This window comes from Pezoporus occidentalis, unplaced genomic scaffold (assembly GCF_034315485.1).
Source record: "Pezoporus occidentalis ecotype Australia unplaced genomic scaffold, CSIRO_AGI_Poc_V1 ctg1, whole genome shotgun sequence".
Lineage (NCBI taxonomy): Eukaryota > Metazoa > Chordata > Aves > Psittaciformes > Psittacidae > Pezoporus > Pezoporus occidentalis.
In genome coordinates, this window is record NW_026912778.1 from 10,320,033 (window position 1) to 10,343,294 (window position 23,262).

Below are 23,262 nucleotides of genomic sequence, written 5' to 3' on the forward strand. Positions count from 1 at the left end.
TAAACAAATCCCAGAGCGTCATATCTCAGTTGTCCTTTTTTTTTTTAAATTCAGTTTGCTTTGGACATACTTCTTTGTGAGGAAGGATTTTATGTTTTAAAAAGTATGTTTCAGATGTGTTAGGCAAAAAAACTGTGAGTAAATAAGGTGTTTGCATCATGTGCTCATGATCAGAATTGGGAGTTGATTCACAGTCTGGCTGGTTTTGTTATTTTCTAGGTGTGACTCAGACACAGTCCCTTCTGTTTGGTGGTTTTCAGTTTTCTCTATTACATTTAATTTACATTTTTTTCCACTAGTTTTAAAAGAATTATAACCCTTGTGGTATCACAAAACTGTGATTGCAGCTGGTTAAGACATTGTCTTGGCAAATGTGTGGAATACAGAATAAGTAGGAATTTGGAATGGACAAACAGGATTAAGGAACGGATGGGTAGTGAGGTTTGTTTTGCTGTGACTTAGTAACAATGCCTTCTTCTGCTTCGAGCAGAACTGTGGTTACAGGCTCAACTGTGGTGTTCCAGAAACTAGATCCCTGCATGTAAGAAAAGTTGGTGAGGGAGAACATTGATGCTTTTCTCCTTTATTCATGACTACAAAGAAGCTTCAGGTAGCCAAATTGAAATCATACTGCACAAATTAGTGTAACAGCATTGATCCCATAGAGCAGCTGTGAAGTGGGGGTACCTCCTGAGGCAGGAGACATAGAAGGACCACAGAGAGAGAACCAGTTCTGCAGGAGTGGTTGTGTAGGCAGTGGGCAAGAGGTATGGAGCCCACAGTGCAGCCTGATATGGTTTACGAGTTTGTTTTCTCTCCTATCATACAACATTTTCCACTCAGCCTCAGAGGTTTGCTGTTCAGGGGCTTCCTAAACCAAGACTGGCATTTTTATGCCTAATATCCCCTGGCAGCTTTTTAGTCTGTTAATTTAGCTGATTTTTATTTAACATGCATAAACTTTTAGGATCCACTAAATCGTGTTACCATGGGCTCCCCAGTTTAAGGACACAGTGTGAGACCAAATAGCTTCTGTGGCCTGCATAAAGTCATGCAGAGCCTTATGAAATGCTGCAGTGAGAAGCATTTCTGTCTGGCCTGTAGGCGAGAGGGCAAACTGTCCCATTTCACTGGCAAGCCCTTCAAACTGCTGAGAAGAGTTCTATTTAAACTGCACTTTGGAAAACAGCCCCCAACAGACCAGTTTGCAGTATATAATTGCTAGGTATCAAACCAAAGAAAATGCACTAAAATATGTATTCCCCAAGTAAAACTAATGAACGGGGCTAAATACAAGTTCAGATCTATTATCTATTCAAGCATTCAACTTTCCTTTCCTAAACACAGTGCTTCAGCAGAGTGAGTGATGTGCCTCCCACGTCAAGGAGCCTGTACTCTCAATTAAAGAGACAACGCAGATCAAATTTATCCTTTCACATACCAGTGACCTACCATTTTTTCAATCTCAAAGCTGAACTGATGTCTTTATACACACTGCTGCCTGTGGGTGATTAATGCTGATAGGCATTCATGGAAGGAGTAATTTTTAGAAGGACTTTGAAGACAGAGAGGTCATTTGTAGGCTATGGCGGTATCCCAACTCAGTACAGAGCCAGAAAAAATGTTTAATAAAACATAAAACCAGCTTTGAGGGTGTATGGTTTAGAAGGCACAAGAGTGAATCAGAGAAAGACTGAAGTAGGAAGATAGTTTTAAAACATTAGTGCAGGTGATCTGAGAGCTGAAGAATTAAAAGGTGGGCATAAGCAAGATCAAAGCAATGGGAAATAGATCATTGCAGCTTTGTGCATGTGTGTGTGTGCACTTTAAATTCCAAGCATTTATTTGGCGTAGGCTGAACAAGTTAATTTATAGTCATTTGTCTTCACAGGAGCCCATGTTGGTGTGTAACTGCCTGTTTTGCAGAGCCACTGACAGCGATTAGGTGCTACTGAATGAGTCCTGAAGTCACTGACTGTGGATTTTATTTCTTTGCATTTGTTGTTACTGGTAGAAGGCAAGAGCTTAACATCATTTCAAGCTACAATGAAATAGAATAAACTTTGTGCAGCTTTGCAGCCGCTGGCTGCTTCTCCCTGTACTATTTTTGAGATCTGCATAGTGCACATGGATGTTTTCTGGATGGAAAACAAACATGGTTTTCCCTGGACAGTTATTCAGTTCCTCAAATCATGCCTTGCTTCTGTGAATTTAGGGGGGGAGGGAGGGTGTGTCTATCAGCTGAAGCTGCCTGAGCTTTTTAACCTTCACTTGAAAAGAAACTCTGAAGTTAAGCCTGTTGTATTAACTCAGCAAAGAGCCATTAGATATCTACATATGGCAAGTTGGAGAGTTTATATTGATCCAATAATACCTGATGCACTCACACACATTGTGGGTGAGGAGTTAGTAAAATAAGAAAATATCCTCAAATGATCATCTGTATTTTTTCTTTTGATGAAGATACACTGCTACCTATGAGAACTCATCCCCAATAAGAAATGCTTTGTAATTTTTGTTGGAATTCATTAGAATGTAGAAATATTCTCATATTTATGAGGAAAACAGCTTTTAAAATTCCTTCTGGAAAGAAATGATTGTGTTAGACACAAATTATTCAGTTATTAATTTGATGATTCTTTATTCCAGCAACTGAAAAATATGACTGAGGCAGTGTTAGATGAGTTGAAGGGAGGTACCTTAATTTAGATTTCAGTAGTATAAGAAAGGACTTTATTTTAAATTACAATGGAATAAAATTTAATTGCACATTTCACATTTTGTAACGTGTTTATATTTGAAGTGTCTGCAAAGTTTCTTAAAGACCAACGTAATCATGTAAATGGGTGTAATTTAATTTGCAGTCTGTAGAGGTATAAATAATTTGTACACTACATAGTGAGCGTATTAAATGATCTCTGCGTAAATTAAGGTTTTGAAAATACCTTTCAACTATTTAGCACATTGGCAATAACAGATTTCTAACAGACAGAAATTGAAAGTGAGCCTGCATTTGATTGCTTTCAGAGATGCTGTACACCACTCAGCTCTATAGCAGAGCTTTTTAAGAGGTGCTAATCACTCTGTATTTGATTTCATTAGTCTGCTTCACTTGGTTTCTTCATTCTGAGCCAACATGTTAAAAGTCTTAAAAACAAAGAAAATCCTATTTATGCAACACATTGTTTTCTGTGTTCTTGTAATTGGATAGCTATAAAAGTCTGTCCCTGCTAAAAGCCATAATTTGTTCACAAGTTGTTCCTGTTGGTCTCGTAGCTTTCTCCAAGTGGCAGTACATAAAAATGTGTTACATTAGCACAGTTATGTATTTACAAAACGTGAAGCATAGCATTCTGCGAACAGATGTTTGGCTATCACCAAGGCTGGTAGATCTGTGTAAGCAGTGCTTTTGCAAACATCAGAAGTGGGACTGCCTGTTCTGACACTCTGCTTCAATCCATTAGGAGAGCATCTGAAATTACCTCCTGTATTTACATGACCTTATTTCAGCTCTTCATGCCATAAATTAGGTCAGGAATCCCAATTGCAGCGGGTTAAGTTTCTACATCATAATATATCAACCCAAAAGGTAATCTCCAGGGCTGGTTTTCACACCAGCAGGGGAGAAAAGGCAGTAATTCTCAATTATGTGCCAGTAGAGAGGCAAAATGTACATTTCTGGGAAAATGGTTAGCAATATATATTTTCACTGTAATAAAGGCTGTGTTGGCATAGTTAGAGGTTCTGTGCCAACATGTACAGTTATTTGAAATACGGCTCTGAGTTAAGAAGAATGGGAAAGCTCCGCTTGGTGCTCTGGTGTAAAAGATGACATTTCCTAATGCATTAAATCATGCATATCACGTCTTTGAAAGCAGTGTATTAAACAAATATTTATGAAGGATGTCTTATCTCTTGCCTGTGAACTAATAATACGAACTCTGCCTTATCTGTTTATGAATTATATAAACCATGCACCCCAGCAGCCTTACATAAATTATAATAAAACAGATAAGATGATAACAGCAACAAAGCACAAGCAAGGGTTGGGGTCCTGCTGCAAAGTTTGGAACTGGATCAAGGTTCCCAGAAAGCCTTGGAGTTTTTAGACTCCAGTATTTTCATTTGGCTTATTATGAGAAAGGAGCTGTCACTAATTACAGAGCAAGGAACAGGCCTGTGAGCACCATGGACACCATGGATCTTCTGTCCCAAAGGACAGAAGTCTAGACTGGACTGCTTGTGCCACAGGCAAGAAACATGACCCAGAAAAGGTTTTGGGGCCATGACCTCATGCTACCTATGCTTAGAGAATCACCGCTGGTTTTAACTATTTATGTATTATCACTGTGTAAGAACTGAAGCCTTTTCTTCTTGATCAAGTGTTAGTTGCAGTTAATCACAGCATACGCAATGTTTAATTCCATTTTACAGCAACAACCCTGCTCACAGATACTACCTCGCAACTGACCCCGTGACAGGAGATTTGTACGTTTCCGACACAAACACACGCAGGATTTATCGACCCAAGTCGCTCACGGGTGCGAAAGACCTGACCAAAAATGCTGAGGTAATAGGAGGAACAGGGGAGCAGTGCCTACCGTTTGATGAGGCAAGGTGTGGTGATGGAGGCAAGGCAGTGGAGGCAACTCTCATGAGCCCTAAAGGTAAAAAAAGCTATCCCCCCTCCGTAACTTTCAAACTAATACGGGATTCAGAGCAGGGAATATGACCATGCTTAATCACTGAACCCAGTAGTCGGGTCAGAAATGTGGTTTTGAGTCATTTTTTCCAACTGGAAAGACCACTAAGGAAGAGATCAACAGGGGACCTGGGTTGATTTTTAGGAAGTATTTGGCTTGCGTGGTTATTGAGCATTTTTAAATGCTCATTTAGATTATGTGTTTGGCAGGCAGCAGTGAAGATTTAAAATCAGTTTTGCTTCTGGTCCCACTTATCCCCTCTTTCAGGTTAACTTAAAAGCTAGGCCATATCATAAACAAATACCATAAACAGTAGTAGATTTCATACTGAATGTTGGTTTATTATGCAAAATATATTTTCAAGCTGTTTTACTACCTACTGCCTAAACCCATACTTTCTACCCTTAATTTCCACTAGATACATATCACTTACACCCTTAGTGAGAGATGCATACTCACTGATAGTGCAAAAAAAAAAAACACCTGATTTTTCTTCTCTTCACTAAAGGAATAGCAATCGACAAGAATGGGTTAATCTACTTTGTTGATGGGACCATGATCAGAAAAGTGGATCAGAATGGAATAATATCCACTCTGCTTGGCTCCAATGACCTGACCTCAGCACGACCTTTGACCTGTGATACCAGCATGCACATCAGCCAGGTACTTTTTAGCTGCTGCTAATTTGGAAAGCTGAGCTGGCGCTAGAAATGCAAATGCAGCTTTCTTGCCCCTTAAAATAGAGCTGGGTGGGTGGAGCGTGTAATGGGTATTTAACACAGAATTTGAGGAGAAAGAAACCTCTTCCAAGGGCATGAATCGCAGTGCATCCTCTTAGCTATAAATGCTCCTGTATTCAATTTTTCTGCCCATAAAGTTCACTTCAGTTTAGAACAGCATAACTATCAGCAGGAAACGTTAAGTCTGGTAGTAAATACTGGGAGAATGGCAGATCTGTTAGAACTATCTTGGCATGTTGATGGTTTCAGAATCACTAACATCCGTAGCCTACCAGAGTGAATGAGAGGATATATACAAAAAAAAGAAATTTTTTTATTTGTCTCAAGAACCTTGTGTAGTTAAGAAAGGACATTACTAGTGGTGTGTTTAAAAATGGAGTATACTATGATGTTTTGTAATCTGAAAGGTAGTAAGTTATTTTTGCTATTACAGGAATTAAAGATGAGTACTGTCCTTGAAGTATGCATTTAGATTTTGATATCACAAATGTATATATCTGCATTTGTGATGCAGAAATGTATAACATTTATTGGAGGGGAAATTCAACCTGTAAGAGATAGTTCCAAAGCAACTGGCTTTTTGTTTTCAATAAAGTTTCCCTTGCCTCCCTGAAAAGCTTCCGTTTGCTGCATGTATTTTCATATAAGTCCTTTTGTCGTGAGATGAAAAATATCCTCCCAGCAGTGTCTAAAACTAAAGGTGCATTCATTCATTTAATCTGCACTGGTCAACTCTTTAACAAAACACTTCTGTTTGTTAAGGTTCGTCTGGAGTGGCCTACAGATTTAGCTATCAACCCAATGGATAACTCCATCTATGTTTTGGATAATAATGTGGTGTTGCAGATCACTGAAAACCGTCAGGTTCGCATTGCTGCAGGGAGGCCGATGCATTGCCAAGTTCCTGGAGTGGAGTACACGGTGGGAAAGCATGCTGTACAGACCACGCTGGAGTCAGCAACCGCCATTGCAGTGTCCTACAGTGGGGTACTTTACATTACAGAAACTGATGAAAAGAAGATTAATAGGATAAGACAGGTCACAACTGATGGAGAGATCTCATTAGTTGCTGGAATACCCTCAGAGTGTGACTGCAAAAACGATGTCAACTGTGACTGTTACCAAAATGGAGATGGCTATGCTAAAGATGCCAAACTTAATGCCCCTTCCTCCTTAGCTGTGTCTCCAGATGGCACCCTTTATATTGCTGATCTTGGAAATATTAGGATACGGGCTGTGTCAAAGAACAAACCCTCATTGAATTCAGTGAACTTTTATGAAGTTGCTTCTCCAACTGACCAAGAGCTTTATATCTTTGATATCAATGGGACTCACCAGTATACTGTGAGTTTAGTCACCGGAGACTACCTGTACAATTTTAGCTACAGTAATGACAATGATATTACTGCAGTGACAGATAGCAATGGGAATACTCTTCGTATCAGACGGGATCCCAACCGGATGCCAGTAAGAGTCGTCTCTCCTGATAACCAAGTCATCTGGTTGACGATAGGCACTAACGGATGTTTGAAAAGCATGACTGCACAAGGTCAGGAGCTTGTCTTATTTACCTACCATGGCAACAGTGGACTTCTGGCAACTAAAAGTGATGAGACTGGATGGACCACTTTTTTTGAGTAAGTACATAAAATAAAGTCAGATGCCTTACAGTTTTATTGAGTTACACAATAGCACCTGAAATATATCTGGGGGCTGATGAAGTAACTGTAAAGGTATCCCTTTATAACAAAAAGTACAGAAGGATGCTTTCTGTTTCCCATGCTGTCTTCCTGTCTGATTTCTTCTAAACATTGAGCATGGGTAATTCTAAATTCCTTATTTTGAAGTTCAGTTTTGCATATTGAAATAATAGTGAGACAGGATTTCACTCTTGTCAAGAAGGCTGTAGCTCAGACAGCAATGATTTTGTAGATTTGCATCAAAACTAGATTTTCATCCCATTTGCTCATTGGATTGACATTGTTCTGCAGCAGATACTGACAAGAAATTTGTCTTCACTGCTCTGTATTTTTTTGCTTTCTTTTTTAATAAGTAAGAGCGTGTCTGCGTGGCCTTTTACTGAAACCAAAAGGCTGGGTGAGAGGGGTTTCTGAAATTGTAAAACGTTGCGTTTCACTGAGTGGCAAATAAGCCAAAGGATCTCCTGGATGACACAGCAGGCTTTCACACAGGTGGACCGGCTGCAGGGGAAACTGAGAACAGAAATGTGCGCCTTGGGGAGCAAAGTGTCATTCCTGTAGGAATAAAGTGAAAACACAGAGACCACCAGCAACGTGTGGTGTACAGGTGTGGAACACAATAGCGGGATGTATTAGTGGAACAGTAGGACTTGTAATTTTACCATCCCCAGAAAAAACCTTTTCAGTGAATTGCTTCACCCTGTGTTACAGTCATTAAATCATCAATGCCTGTTCATAACTGCCAGATTTAGCAAAAGATTTTACAGAATCCTCAGTTATATTGACTAGGAAGGTCATGACAATTTATAGATAAACTAGTAGAACCTGCGAGTTCATGTACAGGCTTTATAGGCAACTTCATCCCCAAGTGAGCTGAACTACAAACTGATGCGCCAAACAAATGTGACAAAATGTAGCTCAAAACACAAACAACTTATTTCAAAAAAGGTCAATGCAGAATTAACACAGATATTTTTCAGTCATGTCTGTCAACTGGAAAAATGTGTGTATTTTTAAATCACATGAAAGGCATGCTAAAGTTGGGTAAAAAATATGTCCATGAAGGAGTGGAAGATGTAGAGTTAGTTTGAAAAGTAAAAGTGTTAGAGGGCCTCACCTGAAGTATTGAGGATTACAGAGGGCATCATGAAAATCCACTAAGTCCCTTTTCTTTTTCTTTTTTTTCCCCCTTTTCTCCTATCTTTATGATGAAATGCAGTAGCAGCTGCTGCCAAGGTCAGGGCCTAAAAAAAATGCTTTCAATTCAACACACATGATAAAGAAAATAAAGTGCCAATGTCAGGCAGTGGCAGCAAAGCCAAACATCTGTGTTCTGAGATAACTTCATAATTCTGTCAGTGTACATTTGGCTGAGGCAGTGTGCAGGAGGACTCTGAGCACCTGTACCTACTCTTCAGCCTTTACATACACCCATCAGAGACACGAGAGCAGCAGGTGCTGCTTCGCTGCATGTTATGTCCTGAAGTGGAGACAGGGCTAGGAATGCTGATGCCTAACAAAGACAGCAGGTGGAATGAGTGGTGCTGCTGCCAGTTCTAAGGTATTCTTACAATAATGTGTAAATTGGCAGGGCTTTGGTAGCGGGCATGTTCCCAAAGCATTAGCGCACATCTGTAATATTTAATTGTGCATTGGTGCATCCGCTGCGTATCTTTTTAGGTCCTGCCAAGAGGACACAGAAGCACAGCAAGGATACACAGAGGAATGAGAAATAGTGGAGGAGAGGGCTCACGTGTTCTCATGAGTTAGTCCTGTTCTGTGTGCTGAGAGACCAAAGCACAGCTATGAATAGGGTGGGAATAGGCATCCATTTCCACAGAGAGTGAATTCAGTGTTTAACTGTGACACACACAACCACTTGTTTCCAGCAGGCGAATTGGGTAACGCAGTCAATTCAGGGGATAGTGAAGTCCCTTACTGAAATTAAGGCATCTGCTTGGTACAGCAGGCACTTAAATCATGCTGGAATTCATACTGGCTAATTGAGGACCTAGAGTTTTAATCAGGGCAGTAATTTCTCCCCATGTTGCCTGTAGTTTTTGTGTAGCCTACTGCGGTATACTGCAGAAGTAGCTGATGGCTCTTGAATGTGTCTTAATGGCATCTGCGTGATCACAAAAAAGTGGATATTATATTCACTGTTCAGGGCTTGATAGGTCTATATTTTTCATCATAGGGAGAATTCACGGTACTGTGTGTCATGAAGCACATAGTTATTTACTGAGTCTGTGAATAGCCATCTTTCACACCTGATCTGCTTTCATGCAGACTTTCTGGTCTGAGGTAGGTTATGTCCAGCTGGTTTACGGAGAGCCCAAAGGACAGGCTATTCCCTGCAGTAAGTATTAGTATTATTTCTAAGATGCTGTTTATGCATTTGCTAAACAATTACCTCCAAACAATGTCTCGTTAGAATTCCCAAGCTGAAATAATTACGGAGAAAGCTAGGCAATTTCACTATCCCCAAATTTGCAAGTGTATGAGGCTGTTGTGGAAGCAAAGATACTAATCTCCTCCCCGTAGCCATGGTGAAGCAGTAATCTGTTTAATTGCAACAAGGAAGATTCAGATTAGACATTTGGAAAAACTTCACGGTGAAGATTTTGGAGCCCTGGAGCAGACAGACAAGGATAGTGACCCCTTGCCCTTCACAGGCTGTCTTTAGAACAGATTAGACATCTTTCAGGAGCAGCACAGGAAGAGCAGATCCTGCCTTGGGGTAGGGGTTGGACCACATGACCTCTGAAGGTCCCTTCCAGTCATGTTTTCTGTGATGTTCTGTACAAGTTAATACCAAAAATAAAAGATTGTGCTGATTATGTAAAGCTACAGGGAATAAGTAAAAAAAAACAAACAAAAAAACAAACAAACAAACAAACAAAAACACCGTGTTATTTTCTTGCCAAAATAGCATTCTTAAAAACATCCATCGGGCATCACAGCCACTTAACTTCTTTTCAACATAAAATCCCCATGCACCAAATTTGTGTCTATTTCCCTTTTGAAGAAAAAGCAGATATAGTCACGACTGTTTTGCTGGGGTTTATTCTAGGATCACCAAACATTATTGTGACTTTGCTTTTCAGCACTGATGATTTGTAACATGAAATCTGACAAGGCCGGGTTTCCAGAGGCTTCTGCTACTATCGCCTAACTAGATGGAAACCATGTGTATCATACAAGGGCTTTGTGTGGGGGTGACATGGTGTATGTGTGTGTTTCTCTCTCCCAGCTCTTTCATATTGATATTTGTAGGTAGTATGGGCTAAAAACATTTCAGCTGAAGAGTTTCCTGGGGAAAACAGTGAAGTCCTATTAAAAAAGAAAGGTCGCCCTTGAACGTCAGGCAAGGAATAAGAAATTAAGAGAAGAAATCATTCTGACTTTCTCGGTCTATTTTAGTAATAGCAAAGTATTTCAGTTTCATTGCTGGGTGCATTTTCTTTTGATATCAGAGTTTGTTTATGTATTTTATTTATTCTATTGTATTATTCAGATTTTCAGAATATTCTGGGAAAGGGATAGAATTGGTATTCCATGGTGAATTTAGACATCCTTCTCACTCAGAGTCAAAACTTTTCAACTGCTACACTGTCCCATGGACTAGAAATGTCATTTTCAACTAACTCTGAGTATGGCTGGGTTGTTTCACCCTTTGGTTGTCACACATCTGTTTAAATGGCAGAAGTTTTAACATTGGAATAAAAGTATTGCGGTTTATAGTAATAAAAAGATCAGTCTTTGGAGCCAATTTAGTAATAGCTTCGTTAACTGTTCTCTTGTGCAAATCTGTTTGTGTAACCGGAGCGTGGTTCCAAAGAACTTACATCATTTCAGTTGAGTTCTCAGCGATTTCAGAGCAGATTCATGAAAACTGGTGGGTTTTTTTCCCTTTTTTTAGAACAACTTCTCAGTGAAAAGAGGATATCTTTGACAAAACACTGCAACCCCAAAATTGGCAATTACTGCTCTGGCACACATTAAAGCATTTGGACTTGCTTCTTTTCATGGCTTTTTTCCACAGACTAAATCACACAAATATCAGATCCAAAAGAAGTTTTCTTTTTTATTTTATTTAGTCTGGATGCCAATTAATCTAGAGTTTACTTGCTTTAGTCTCCACTTTGCCCGAAGGAGGGAAGGACTGACATACAGGAAATAGGGGTTTTATACTCTGTGGATTTTACAGCAAAAATGGTGAGTACTAACTTGAATTCCTGATGATATCAATACCGTCTCTTTTCTGTATTTGTTTACAGACTTTGATTTTTTTTAATATCTTTATGGAAAAATAGATTTCTAAATTCCTATCTTGGCAAGGGCTATAGTCTGCTGATCAGAATTGACACTTTGTATTTCACAAATGCGTACTTTTGCAAAGTACTGTTACTAAATTCATAGTAACTGCTAGCTGTTATCGAAGGTCTAAAAACTTGCTGAATAAAAAAGATTAACAGAGCATTCACAAAAAGGATTGCAAATACAAGCATATTAAAAAACCAATGGAGCCAAACGAAGCTAAAAGTCCTCCAGATTAGGTTTTATAATGAAATTATAATATGAAACAAGGTATAAGAGTAATCAACCTAATCAAATTCTATTGTTATAAAATTGTGAGATATCTGAGCTGGAAACTATTAACTATAACTGCATATTATGTATGCATAATATGAACATTTAAACAGATAAATCTTAAAAGTTGGACTAATTATATGCATATTAGCATTTCGGAAGTGACACTTCCAAGCTAGCCTATATGACATTATTTCTGTGCAGCAGTTTCCATTCTGCTTTCACGTACAGAGAGCTAAGCCAGGTGCACAGAAGGGGCATTTTCTCTGGACCTAAGCTTTTGAAGTATCAGACATGAACTCCTAAAAAGCCTTCAAGTGCCCCTTTGCAATTGATCAATCTTGTAGGAGGTCAGACCCACCCATGCCTCCAACCCTAGGTCTCTGTCAAAGCCCTGGCATGCCAGCAGTTGACAGACAGGCTTTAAATTCAGCTGAAAATGGGTAAAAATCTCACAATTGAAAGTTTGACAATGCTCAAGAGGACAAACTATCCCAGAGAAAAAGCTGCTATTACTTAATCTGATCAAAAGCATAGGGCAGACCTCTGAGAAGGTCCCAGGCATCTTGTTCAGCCCTGTTCTTCTGAGTCATCTCACTCTCCCGTGTCATGCCCTGGGAGCTGTTGGAAGCTGGGCATGCGCTTGTGGGGCTGAAACAATCATGCTGCGCTCATTCAGCTTGCTCCACAACTATTGTGTGTAATTTCAGCCAGGATTTTACGGGGAAGTCCTTAGGTTGAATCCTTGGCCTGCTGCCCTGCCAGCCTCTGGCTGCTTTGAGCTGCTCAGGTTGCTTGAGGAGCTGGCAGAGGCAGCTCTGCGAGGGAGGATTCCCCCAGGGCAAGGAGACAGCCTTAGTTGCCTGGGCAGCACCTGCCGAGGTTGGGCTGTGCTGCTCAGGTTGCAGTCTGTGCGCACACTGGTGCACTTGGCACTCAGGTGGTCTACTGACTGCTACACAGTCCTTAAAGGTGGTTTAGGACACACAGTGGCAGCCCAGTATCGGGCATCTGGGATCTGTCCCTCTGCAGTCCCAGCCCAGGTGCTTCTGCAGGCTCCTTAGTGCGGAGTTGGCTTAGTTCCTCCATCTTACAGCTCTCTGGAAGGTGCAGGCTGCATGTGCTTTCCTTTGGCCTTCTCTAACCTGTTTGGTTTGCTCCGAAAACCTTCCTCCCTTAGCCATTAATTCATTCCAATAGCCACCATTTCTCATCTCTTTCCTGCCTGCTCTTCTTTTGCTTTCTCCTTTTATGAGCAGTATCAGTAGGCAGAGATGTGATCCAGACTAAGATGCAGCCGCCTCCTCCTCCCTGTAATTCACTGCCTTTCTGCCACATCTCTGTTTTGCTCTCCAGACCTTGCCTTCTTACTATATTTCCTTACTTTCTCACCTTGTATCTTGCTCCTTCCCGTGTCTCCCAATGTTCCTCTAAGTGGTGTTCGGCTTTCCTGCCTTTTCCTTTCCCAGTAGTGCATTTCTTCTCAATCTCATCTTGTATCTATCTCTTGACAGTTCATCCAGTGTTTCCCTGGGCACTTCATGCCCTGAGCTCATTCGTCTTCTTCCCTTCCACCCTAACCCACTCAATTCTTGTCTCCCAAGGAAATGTGACAGAAATGAAAGACAGTGACATTAGCAAGCAGACCCTTTACAAGTTTACTTTGGTGCCATAGTTAAACTGACAAGCTTTCCAGCCATTCTGGAAAGGTGGCGAAATCATGCAGAATGTGAAATCCTGATAAAGACTAGAGAGAATCACAGGTAAAAATCTGTTTTCACTGCATGTTGCAGAGTACCACCCGTTACTTATTACACTTTTATTGACAATGCATTCACTGCTGTGGTTTCCTTAAATCTCTCTGACGCAGAGCAAGATACTGCCTTTGGCTCGGACTTGCTTAGTTTCCCCACATACCAGGCACATCATCTCTAACTGTCGGCATTTGGCAATAGGGAATAGATGATATTTTGCAGTTTTTCTCCTCCTTCATCTTAATGCATTGCTTGTGGAGTCTGACCTGGAAATACTGAGATTTGGCTTGTTAAAAGCTCAGTGGAACTTCTACTGAAAGATTTCATTTATATAAAAGCAACTGTTCGATTTTGATCAGATAAAAATTATCCCCCATTAGTGGTAGCAATTCACTTGTGCATTTACTGTATATGAAGGGGATCACAATTCAGTTTTCATCACTAGAATTTCTATTCCATGCAACATTTGTGGGGCTTTATTTTCCTGTAATGTTTCTGTTAATTTTTCTATCACATTTTCTGTCAGTAATACAAATATCTAAAAATGCCAAGTCTTTTGTCTTGCAATTTTTGGGCTCTTATTCTAATTTGATTTTGTTTTCTTATAAATACCAGAACTTGCAAAAAATTGTAATCTGGGCTTTTATCTCCTCTAAACAGCATTCTCTGAATGTCCTTGGTATCATAGAGCTTTTTTGGATATTTTTATCCTTTTACCATCAATAACCTTTTGTACCTTCTGCTGTTACTGCTACTCCTTTTTGCTTCATCAGTGTAAAACATAGTGGCTATAAAGCAATTAACCATATTCATTAAAACAGTTTTGTTCAGCTGATTATCATATTCTTGCATTGACTTTTGTAGCATCACATGAGCCCTTGGTCGCAAACCATGACTTACAAGCGCAATGTCTTTAATCTTCCCATATTATTTTTACTCAAGCAACAAAAGAGGTATCCTTTTCATTCTTAACTGTCTCTGAACTGTCTTTTGGGGAATATTTTTGAGATACTGAGTCCTCGCATAAGTGCCTCTTTCTCCACATTGCCTGGCACAAGCCAGCATGCAATACATGTATTTCTCTTAAGCACGTGTCAGGGACTAGCTTGTCCTCTGGTAGTCAAGATTTGGTGGTTCTCTGCCACGTAGTGTGGCACAAGTTCAAACTCTCGTAGGCATAACCCTCTCTCACCATTTCATGCAGCCCCATGGAGGCAAGGCTGGCCAAAAGACGATTAAAACTATTCCCTCTATTTAAGCAAACTAAGTACTCCCCTCACCCAAAGAGAGCTTGTAGGGGAGCTATCAAGCTGACATGTTCAAATTGTGCATGGCCACAAAATGAAGAATGACGTGGGTTTTTAAACCTTCTCAGAGATACATCAATACTTACAGATACGTAACCATGTTTCATGCAACATGCAATTTCTGAGAGGAGCTTAGTGGCAGTTGTGCTTGCATACCATGTTTCGTCTTTAGATGAATCATTGAACACTTTTATTTTTTCATTTCTACCTTCAACTGCCTTTTGCTAAGGTAGAGGTTATGATCTTCCAGTTTTCTAACCCGGTACTGTAACTCAGCTTTACCGTAAATGTCATAATAATACAACACGCTGACAACATATACTTCATGTATACTTCAGTCTTGTAAGACTTATGCTGACAGTGGAGCACACAAACCTGCTGTTTCAGACTCATCCTTCTTAATGACAAAACAGCCATATTAAAAATGATCCAGTAATAGATACCATTAGTTATCAATGAGATTTTTTTTACTGAATTGTAGTGTGTCCCTTAATTGCCCTGATATCAGTAGTATATCTCATCTAATCAACATTTACCCATTTCTCTGTTCTTGAATGTTTACTGTTCCTTGTCCCTAGAACTAGGCTAAGAATAAAAGCAGAACAGAGAAACCACTGAATAGGTAATAATATTAAAATAGCAGTGCTGAAGACACGTGTCAACATTATTACATCATGTATGAGAAAGGAAGAAGTGCTTTGATGTCTGTCAAGAAAATCAGCATGTGATGTCTCTGTGGTTTTGGAAAGCACTTAGAAGCAAGGATAATGCAGTAAAAAATAGTATTGTTCCTATTAATGACATAAATGTCCTGCATCGTCAATCCTGTCAACTCTGCTCAGGCTCCTGAAAGTATCTGTTTCACTTCTTACTTTTATCAGGGACTTAATAATACCATTTGTTCAGTTATTGACATGTTAATATTCTTGTCCATGTTAATTTTCTCTGTCAAACAGAAAGGCTGTTAGCCAAGGTAGCTTGCTGTCCTTTACATTCACTTCACGGGGAGCCTGATGCAGTGAGGGTGGAAGGGCAGCTCCGGACTGCATGTGAAAAGGCAGCTATTTTCAGTCATGCTGTATTCAAATGCGCAGTCCTAATGTTCAAGCTTCATCAAGCCTTCCTTGATGTCCTCCGTGACGCCAGACTAGTCAGCCTGGTAGGGAGCCTACCAGATACGTGCGGCTGAAAGTCCTACCTAATTCACTCCGCAGAGGGGAGAGTGTCACCCTGCAGACTGCATTGGTTGTGTGTGACCTGTGCTCCGAAGGAGCAAGGATGTTATTCTAAATTAACCATAGAACCTGGATGAGCAATATTTGTTTGTCATCTGGGTATTCCACTTTCCTAAAAGAAAAAACAAAATCCATATAATTTTGCTTTTCTTTTGCATTTCAAACTTCATGCAATTTAGTGAGCTCAGTATGTCCACTTTTTGTGACCCTTGTAAGAACACCTTCATGGATTTTTTTTTACCTTTCAAAATGACAAAGAAAAAAAAAAAGGATTAAGAGGGAAAAGTAACATTACATTACTCTGTAAACAAAATGTCTGGCCAAACAGACCAGCGTTGCATCCTTTTTTCACTTGAAGGCCCATGCACTCAGCTCTGATTGTGTAAGTAGACTTTACAGCGAGGGGGAATCTGTTATACAAGGTATATATACACCAAGATTTCTTTTATTTGAAAGGCCATACTCTGGTATTTATATCGACACGGCACACGGTTTATTAGTACAGTAACAGATGAGCTGAGGAGGCGGGCAGGAGGTGACACAGAAACAAACCAGCAGCCTCCGGGAGCCCTGAGATTAAAGCCACCGCGCACAGGAAACTGCTGCAGGGCAGGAGCTGGCTCTGCACACCCTGGTGAAAACCAGAGTCTGGCCCGTGCGGACCCCACAGGGCTCGGGGGGCAGTGAATTCCCATTAGAGGGAAGTTGAAAGTCAGGGGATGAGTGCTGAGGTCTTGTAGATAAAAGCCTGGCTACTGTAATTTATCCTCATCTTTGTAAGGACAAGCACCCTTCAATCACTGTTGAATTGGCTGCACTCAATTCAAAACGGTACATGCTGCTGAGCGCACCCCCAGCCCTAGGAAACTGCACCATCCCTGTGTAACACCTTTCATTTAAGCCGTAGCACCTCCATCCCACTGCTCCCAGAGAGCTCCTTCCCCCTACCACATGTACCAGTGTTGTTCTTCAGAAAGCACCATCGTCATTAATGCTGTTTATTTGTGCAGGTTGTTGTGCATGTGAAGTGTGGGTCAGAAATGGGAATTATGAAAGAATTCATGTTTCTGTGAATCCCTACAAGAATATAGATGGCAGGAACTCAGTGCAGCAAACAGCACAGTGTGGCAGGATTGCAATGCTGTACTGCAATGAGTGAAAAATTTGGCAATTTTCTGGCAAAAAGTAAAGAAGCCACCCCAGCCTGATAAATTCATGTTTTGCTTCTTTCACTGCAAAGCGTCACCCCCCCCCCCCCCCCCCCCCCCCCACCAGTTGCCTGTCTCTGGAAGTCGTTTTGGATTAGGCTGTGAAGATGGTCAATCTTACTGCAGCATGAGCACTGAACTTGCACTTGTTTGCCTGGTTGTGCACTGAAATGGAAAATGAGCATAAGAAACTTCTCCATACAGAAGTGAGCAAGCTATGGCAAAGGAAGGTCTTGATTCATTTCTTTGAGGTCCCTTTCCAACAGACACATTTCCTGCAGTGATTTTCATTTAGTGTGTCTGTTGAAGATGAGTTATGGCTGTCAAGTGAATGGCGTATTCAAGTGAATGGTTCATGTCTGGTGTGCTGAAAGAAAAGAGACTAAAAACTATCCTTTTACTGTTATGACAAAATAAACACACCAACAAAAACACAAAACTCTCAAAAGCTGAGTTACAACAGAAGGTGAAAACAGAAATTGTCGATTGCTTTCCAGCTGAGGAAATCTCTTCATTAAACCTGGGCTGAAAAATCTGTGCTGACCACATTGCTGAGATAAAAGACCATTACCTGAATTATTTAGCCAGCTGTGCAAACAGTTGCGTAAGACTTTCCCAGATGAAAATGGAATAAAGACCCCTTCCCCATGGAAGGCGGCCATCAGATAAAGCAACAGGAAAAGTAGACCAGCTGCTTGAATTTAAGCTTGAGTTGTCTGACACTTGATTGAGCAGAACAGAGAAATTTAGCTGATACTGATACTTTTAATGCCCTTCCAGCCTCTATGGTTTTGTGAATTTGCATTTTCTGCCCAAATTCCATTAAAAAATAAGTAAATACATGAATTCCTATACAGAATTTGATTTGAGCTGCAGTTAAGCTCCTTCCTAGAATTATTCCTGGACCTATTTTCTGTAATTCCTATTCACCCACTGTGTTCTTAGAGCTAGGCACAACAGAAAGGAAAAGGGAAAAGGAGGAGAGGGAAAAGAAAGAAAGGAAGCTTTTTCTTTTAATAGATTTAAAATTCTGTAACATTCAAAAGAATATAGATTTTTTTCTTATGCTTACCAATATTTCAGACAAGAACAAAGAAAAAATGCTACTCTTTTTATACAATAGTAAAGAAAACACACTTGTCATAATTTACAAACCTACTAACATGCATCAGGTTGTCATTTATGACACATTTGCTTCCTTCTTCTTAAGCAAACAAAATACTAGCAAGACATACAGCTCTCTTATTGTTTATGATTCCATTTTTAAAAAATACATCTGTTGCACCTCAGAAGAAAGTTATAGTTTAATATTTTGGGTTTCCTGATACATTTGTACTGTGAGTTCACAACCAAGGTGAAGTCAAGTAGACTGTGTGAAATTAAAGGAATAAGTAAGTGCATATAGTATTTCAATTAATATTATTTTTTAAAAGGCAGGTCATACATGAGTAGTTACGAATCCACTGAAGTGAAGTGTGTATCTCAATGAGACTAAAGAAGAAATGCCAAAAATGAAAGGAGAAATCATTTGTTTGCCCATGCATCTGTAGATTATTTTCACTTCTGTCATTGTTAGAAGGCTCATTCAGTCACTCTTCGGACAAATCAAAAGTAAAAAAGCCCATCAAAATGAGGAAGGCAACTCAGAAATGCAGGAAAGTGGAAAAGTTAACAAATTTTGTTATGTTGAAGTTGAGAATCTTTGCCTCTCATTCAACAATCCCCCTAATAGTTAAAGATGGTCAGAACTAGAGCTCCCAGTAAGTTGCCATGCACTGTTTTAAATCAGTGGAGGACAGAAGAGCTCCATATGGGTGACAAAATGGTAATAAAAAAGGATGGGATATAACCTCTGGCTTTGTTTCCTTTTGATCAGCAAGGTAACTATTTTGTTACTGGTTTAGCAGTGCAGTGTTTCCTTGACAAGATGGCTTCTCTTTACTGTTGTTTTCCAACTGTTAATTCACTATTTGAGAGTAGCTAAACTTAAAGTATGCTACAGGTCATTGAATACAAGTGAAAGAACATATTTGCAAACCAACAGTCTTTAATGTTAAAGACAATTGTCCTTTATGTAAATGTGAACTTAATGGCCTCAACAAGCTGAAGGAGACATTTCATTGACAGGTTAGGACAGATTTTTTAGTATGTGTCAACATAATTAATACACACCTAAAACAACAGCACACTGCACTTCTGAAAGTCATCTTTGAGCCTTCTGTTCTCACCTGACAAGAAGCAGCATCTTGCCATGTAGGGCTTTAAAGGAATAGTTTGAAACAAGTAGGGTAATGTTCCATCAAATTTTAGGCACTATTGATAATTTGAGATGTATAGAGGAAATGCCAAATGTGTGTTGAATGAGAATATAACAGTACTTTTCATTTTGCTGTCAAAATTATACATGTCTATATTATGAAAAGCATTCATGCCTCATTTCTCTATTACAGTATTCCAACTAGCAGTATAATCTGTAACCAGTTTTTAAAGAAATACATAATACACATTTGCACAGTATGTCTTGTTATCTGAAATGTGTAGGAACAGGCCTGCCTTGCTCTTCAACCTGACATGTTTACTATAGCAAAAAACCCCACTATTACTGAATTTATTTTGGTTTTGTACTGAGCGTGCTGCAGAGGTCTGTGGAAAAACAGTATGGGTCATAACTCAGCAACTGGCATTAGCAGCAACCTTTACTGTATGCTTAATTTCTGTAACTCCCTATTTTATGTTGAAGTATCTTCTGATGTAAGACATTAATAATGCTCTTCAAGTTGGGTTGAGATAACTGTGCTCCAGACTAAGATACAATGCACATGAGGAACAAGGAATAAAGTAAGTAAGTAGGGCATTTCCATCCGTGACAAGGCTTACCAGGAAGTTACCACTGCAAAGTGAAGTGTCCTACATAGACTAGAACAGAAAATGGTCTGGGAAGGAATGTAATTAAAACTAAAGGAGATGAACAATGGAAGAGATACTTCCAGTAGGTGAAGAGCAAAAGGTCAAGAATCTGGGAAGCTGATTATATCTCTGAGAAATTCTCACCGCAGAATTGGAAAACCAGCTGCTGTAGCAGATCATCCTGAAGAAAAAGAATTGGATCTAAGGGAAACTTCAGCTAGCAGCAGTGGCAGCTGCCCCTGCTGCTGTCCTCTGTAGTTACTGACCAAATATAAAGATTGTTCCATTAATGCAAACAGAAATGAGTTGATGGGATTAATGCACATGAAGTCACACCCAGTAAGAAAGTTTCTGTTTCAGATTCTTGAAAAGTTTACGTGAGACTTGCTTTTAAGGAATTGAAGAGGTTGTTTGAATGGCTTTGCTATGGAGCCTGGCACAGGAGAAAAGATCAGAGGGCTCCACAGCAACATGTGTGCCTGAGCTTGTGTTTAGATGAAAAGATCAAAGAGGCTGTGAAATGCCAAAAATAGGCACTTGCCCTCTAGACTTTAGATCTCACTCTTTTTAGGGCAATTTCAATATTAGAACACTAGGCAGATAAAAGACATCTCTCAGCCTAAAACTGACAGTCTCGGATGAATAAATTCACCTTGGTAGCAGAATGCAAGGATATTTGAATGTAGTAAGAAAAATGGCAAAGGAATGCCCAAAGGTATGAGTGATGTTGCTGTGTTGAGCATTGATAAGACTTTGATTGCAAGTAAAAAGATAGCAAGTATAAGTATAGTATTGAATGTGCTGTGAACAAAATGAAGGACACACATTACAATCTGTCATAAAATGGAATATGCAGTAAATTGTAGAAAAACCTATTTGCTTGCTTTCTTTTTGTTCCTGACTAGAAATCACATCTCAGTCACATTTTCTTCCTGCACTAGGACGCCTGAATTAAGAAATCATGGCTTTTAAGATTCTTTCAGCTTTAAAGTCATGTTTTGAAGAACATGAATGTGTAGCATGATTTTTTGCTGATCTTTGAACTCTCCCCCCACTGCAATAATATTAGGCGCTTATCTCAGGCTCATGATGTGCTTTCATGTATTTATGAAAGAAGAGACCAGTTCACAAACTGTGGGCACAGAGTCAAAAAATAATAATATGGAAGCAAGAATGCATAAACCAAGAATAGCGATGTTCAGAGCTGCATACTGCAGTGAAGCTGCACACTGTACTGAATACTACTCATGTGTAGCATTTTCCAATTCAATTGGTATGCTCAGAAATATGGTTATTTATTTCTCACAAATATTGCAATTCAAAGGGTGAAAAGTTCTTCCTGTGGGGAAATCTTACCTTCTGCGGCTTTAGTAAGCATTGTTTGAAATAAAGACCGGCACTTGGCTACTGGAATCAAAGCACGCAAGTAATTCCCAACAACATAATTTGATACCATTTTCAAACATAAAGCGGAAGATAGAAAAGGACGCTAATTGGACAATATACGTTCCCCTGGGAGTTTAAAGGAAAGCTGTGCATGAAAATAAAACAAGTTTATGCAACTGAAGAATGAGACTGAAGGTCATGAATAGGCTAGCAGTCACAGTCATGCAAAAGGAACGTTGGTATGTTTGTTTTGGTCTCCCACATAAATGCAGTATCTCGGCTTGCCAAGTCCTTATGTGAAAAAAAGAGCCAAAATTAGGGCTAGAAACACACTGCAAGAAACTCCATTATCTTGAAATGTACTTAACTTCAAAAAATAAGTAAGTTTTCCCACTTGATTTCCCCGGCTTGCAGTAGGGTTTCTGATTTTTAAACATTCTTTTCTTTTTCCTGTTGCTAAGTGAAAGTCTTATATAAACAAAGGAAATCAACTGTGTTAAAAGGATGGAAATGACTGTATGAAAAAAGCTGTCAAATCTACAGAGTAAGCAAACTGGAAAAAAAACATTTCTTAACCTAATCCTTTCAGTTACAGCAAGACTGTGCCCTACTCATGCTGTTCAGAGAAAGTTAGTGTGTTGGGGGTTAAAATTGTTTGGCATTAATTCTCTCAATTTAAGAAAAGGAGTTTCTGTAGCCTCAGTGATATGCTTGGGGCTTTTTTATTGGTTAATTTGTTGCAGGTTTTTTGTGTTTCTTTCCCAGAAGGAGCAATTTTGGTGATAATTGTAAGCATGAAATATCTAGCACACTGTGAAGACCTGCAGGGTCATGTTCTAGTTACTTTAAGAGACTAAAGCTTCCTTCAGCTTTCCACTACATGGTTACAGGAGACTGATGAAAAACTCCTGAGAGCAAACAGGTCATACGTGGGCCTGGAATCACCCTTTGGAGACTTGTTTCTCTCCATTGCAGGTACAGGCAGGCTATGCTTCTATACCAGGAGCCTCAGCTGAACACCTAGGCTGACAAATCAAGGCTGTAGTAGTGGAAGAGCTGATCTTAAAGGCAGTTTTCTGACCTGAAGCTCACATAATGCTTTATCTCTCTATACTGTGACCACAGTGAATGTTTGGATGTGAGCACGGTCTCGGGTCTTGTACCAATGGAGTATATCTAACACAGCATAGGAAAAGACATTATTTAGACATGATAGGTCTACCTTAATTACAGAAATTGTATCTGCTTATTCATATTAAATGGATATATATAGCTGTTGGTTTAAAGAAATGTCAGTAGAGCCAGAAAAATAAGCATCGTGTGCTTTTTTTTGTCACAGTTTTGAAACTGATCCACGGGAAAGTGATATATGGTAGCTGTTCTGATGTCCAGCTACAAGCAGCTTAAGTAGATTAAATACTACCCTAGATTCTTTCTCTTAATAATACAAGGGATGTGAAGCACTCGGGAACAGGAGGACAGGTGGTCTGCAAAATCATTGAATAGGAAAGACCCAAGAGACATTCTTCCTAAGATACCCTTTTTATGAAAAATTTTGAGGATTCCTACAGTAATAGGAAAATCTAGTCCAGTAACAGCGAGTCAGTACAGAATGCTACGGAATTTAGCACCAATAAATATTCTCCCTTTGAAATGGTGAATTAGATGTGCAGCAGGATCTGGTAACACTTCAAAGAATAATATGCAGAGCTGAAGATCCATCTGTTTG

At 39.6% G+C, this 23,262-nt stretch overlaps 1 protein-coding gene across 25 annotated transcripts in view; it reads left to right on the forward strand.

Moving 5' to 3' along the window:
- Positions 1-23,262, forward strand: part of TENM3 (teneurin transmembrane protein 3) — a 413,751-nt gene that overhangs the window by 371,934 nt on the left and 18,555 nt on the right. For all 25 annotated transcript variants that reach the window (XM_062625044.1, XM_062625130.1, XM_062625214.1 and 22 more), the window contains 3 exons: positions 4,435-4,667; positions 5,212-5,366; positions 6,206-7,080. In XM_062625044.1, the coding sequence (XP_062481028.1) occupies positions 4,435-4,667; positions 5,212-5,366; positions 6,206-7,080 (1,263 nt within the window). The remainder of the gene's footprint in view (positions 1-4,434; positions 4,668-5,211; positions 5,367-6,205; positions 7,081-23,262) is intronic.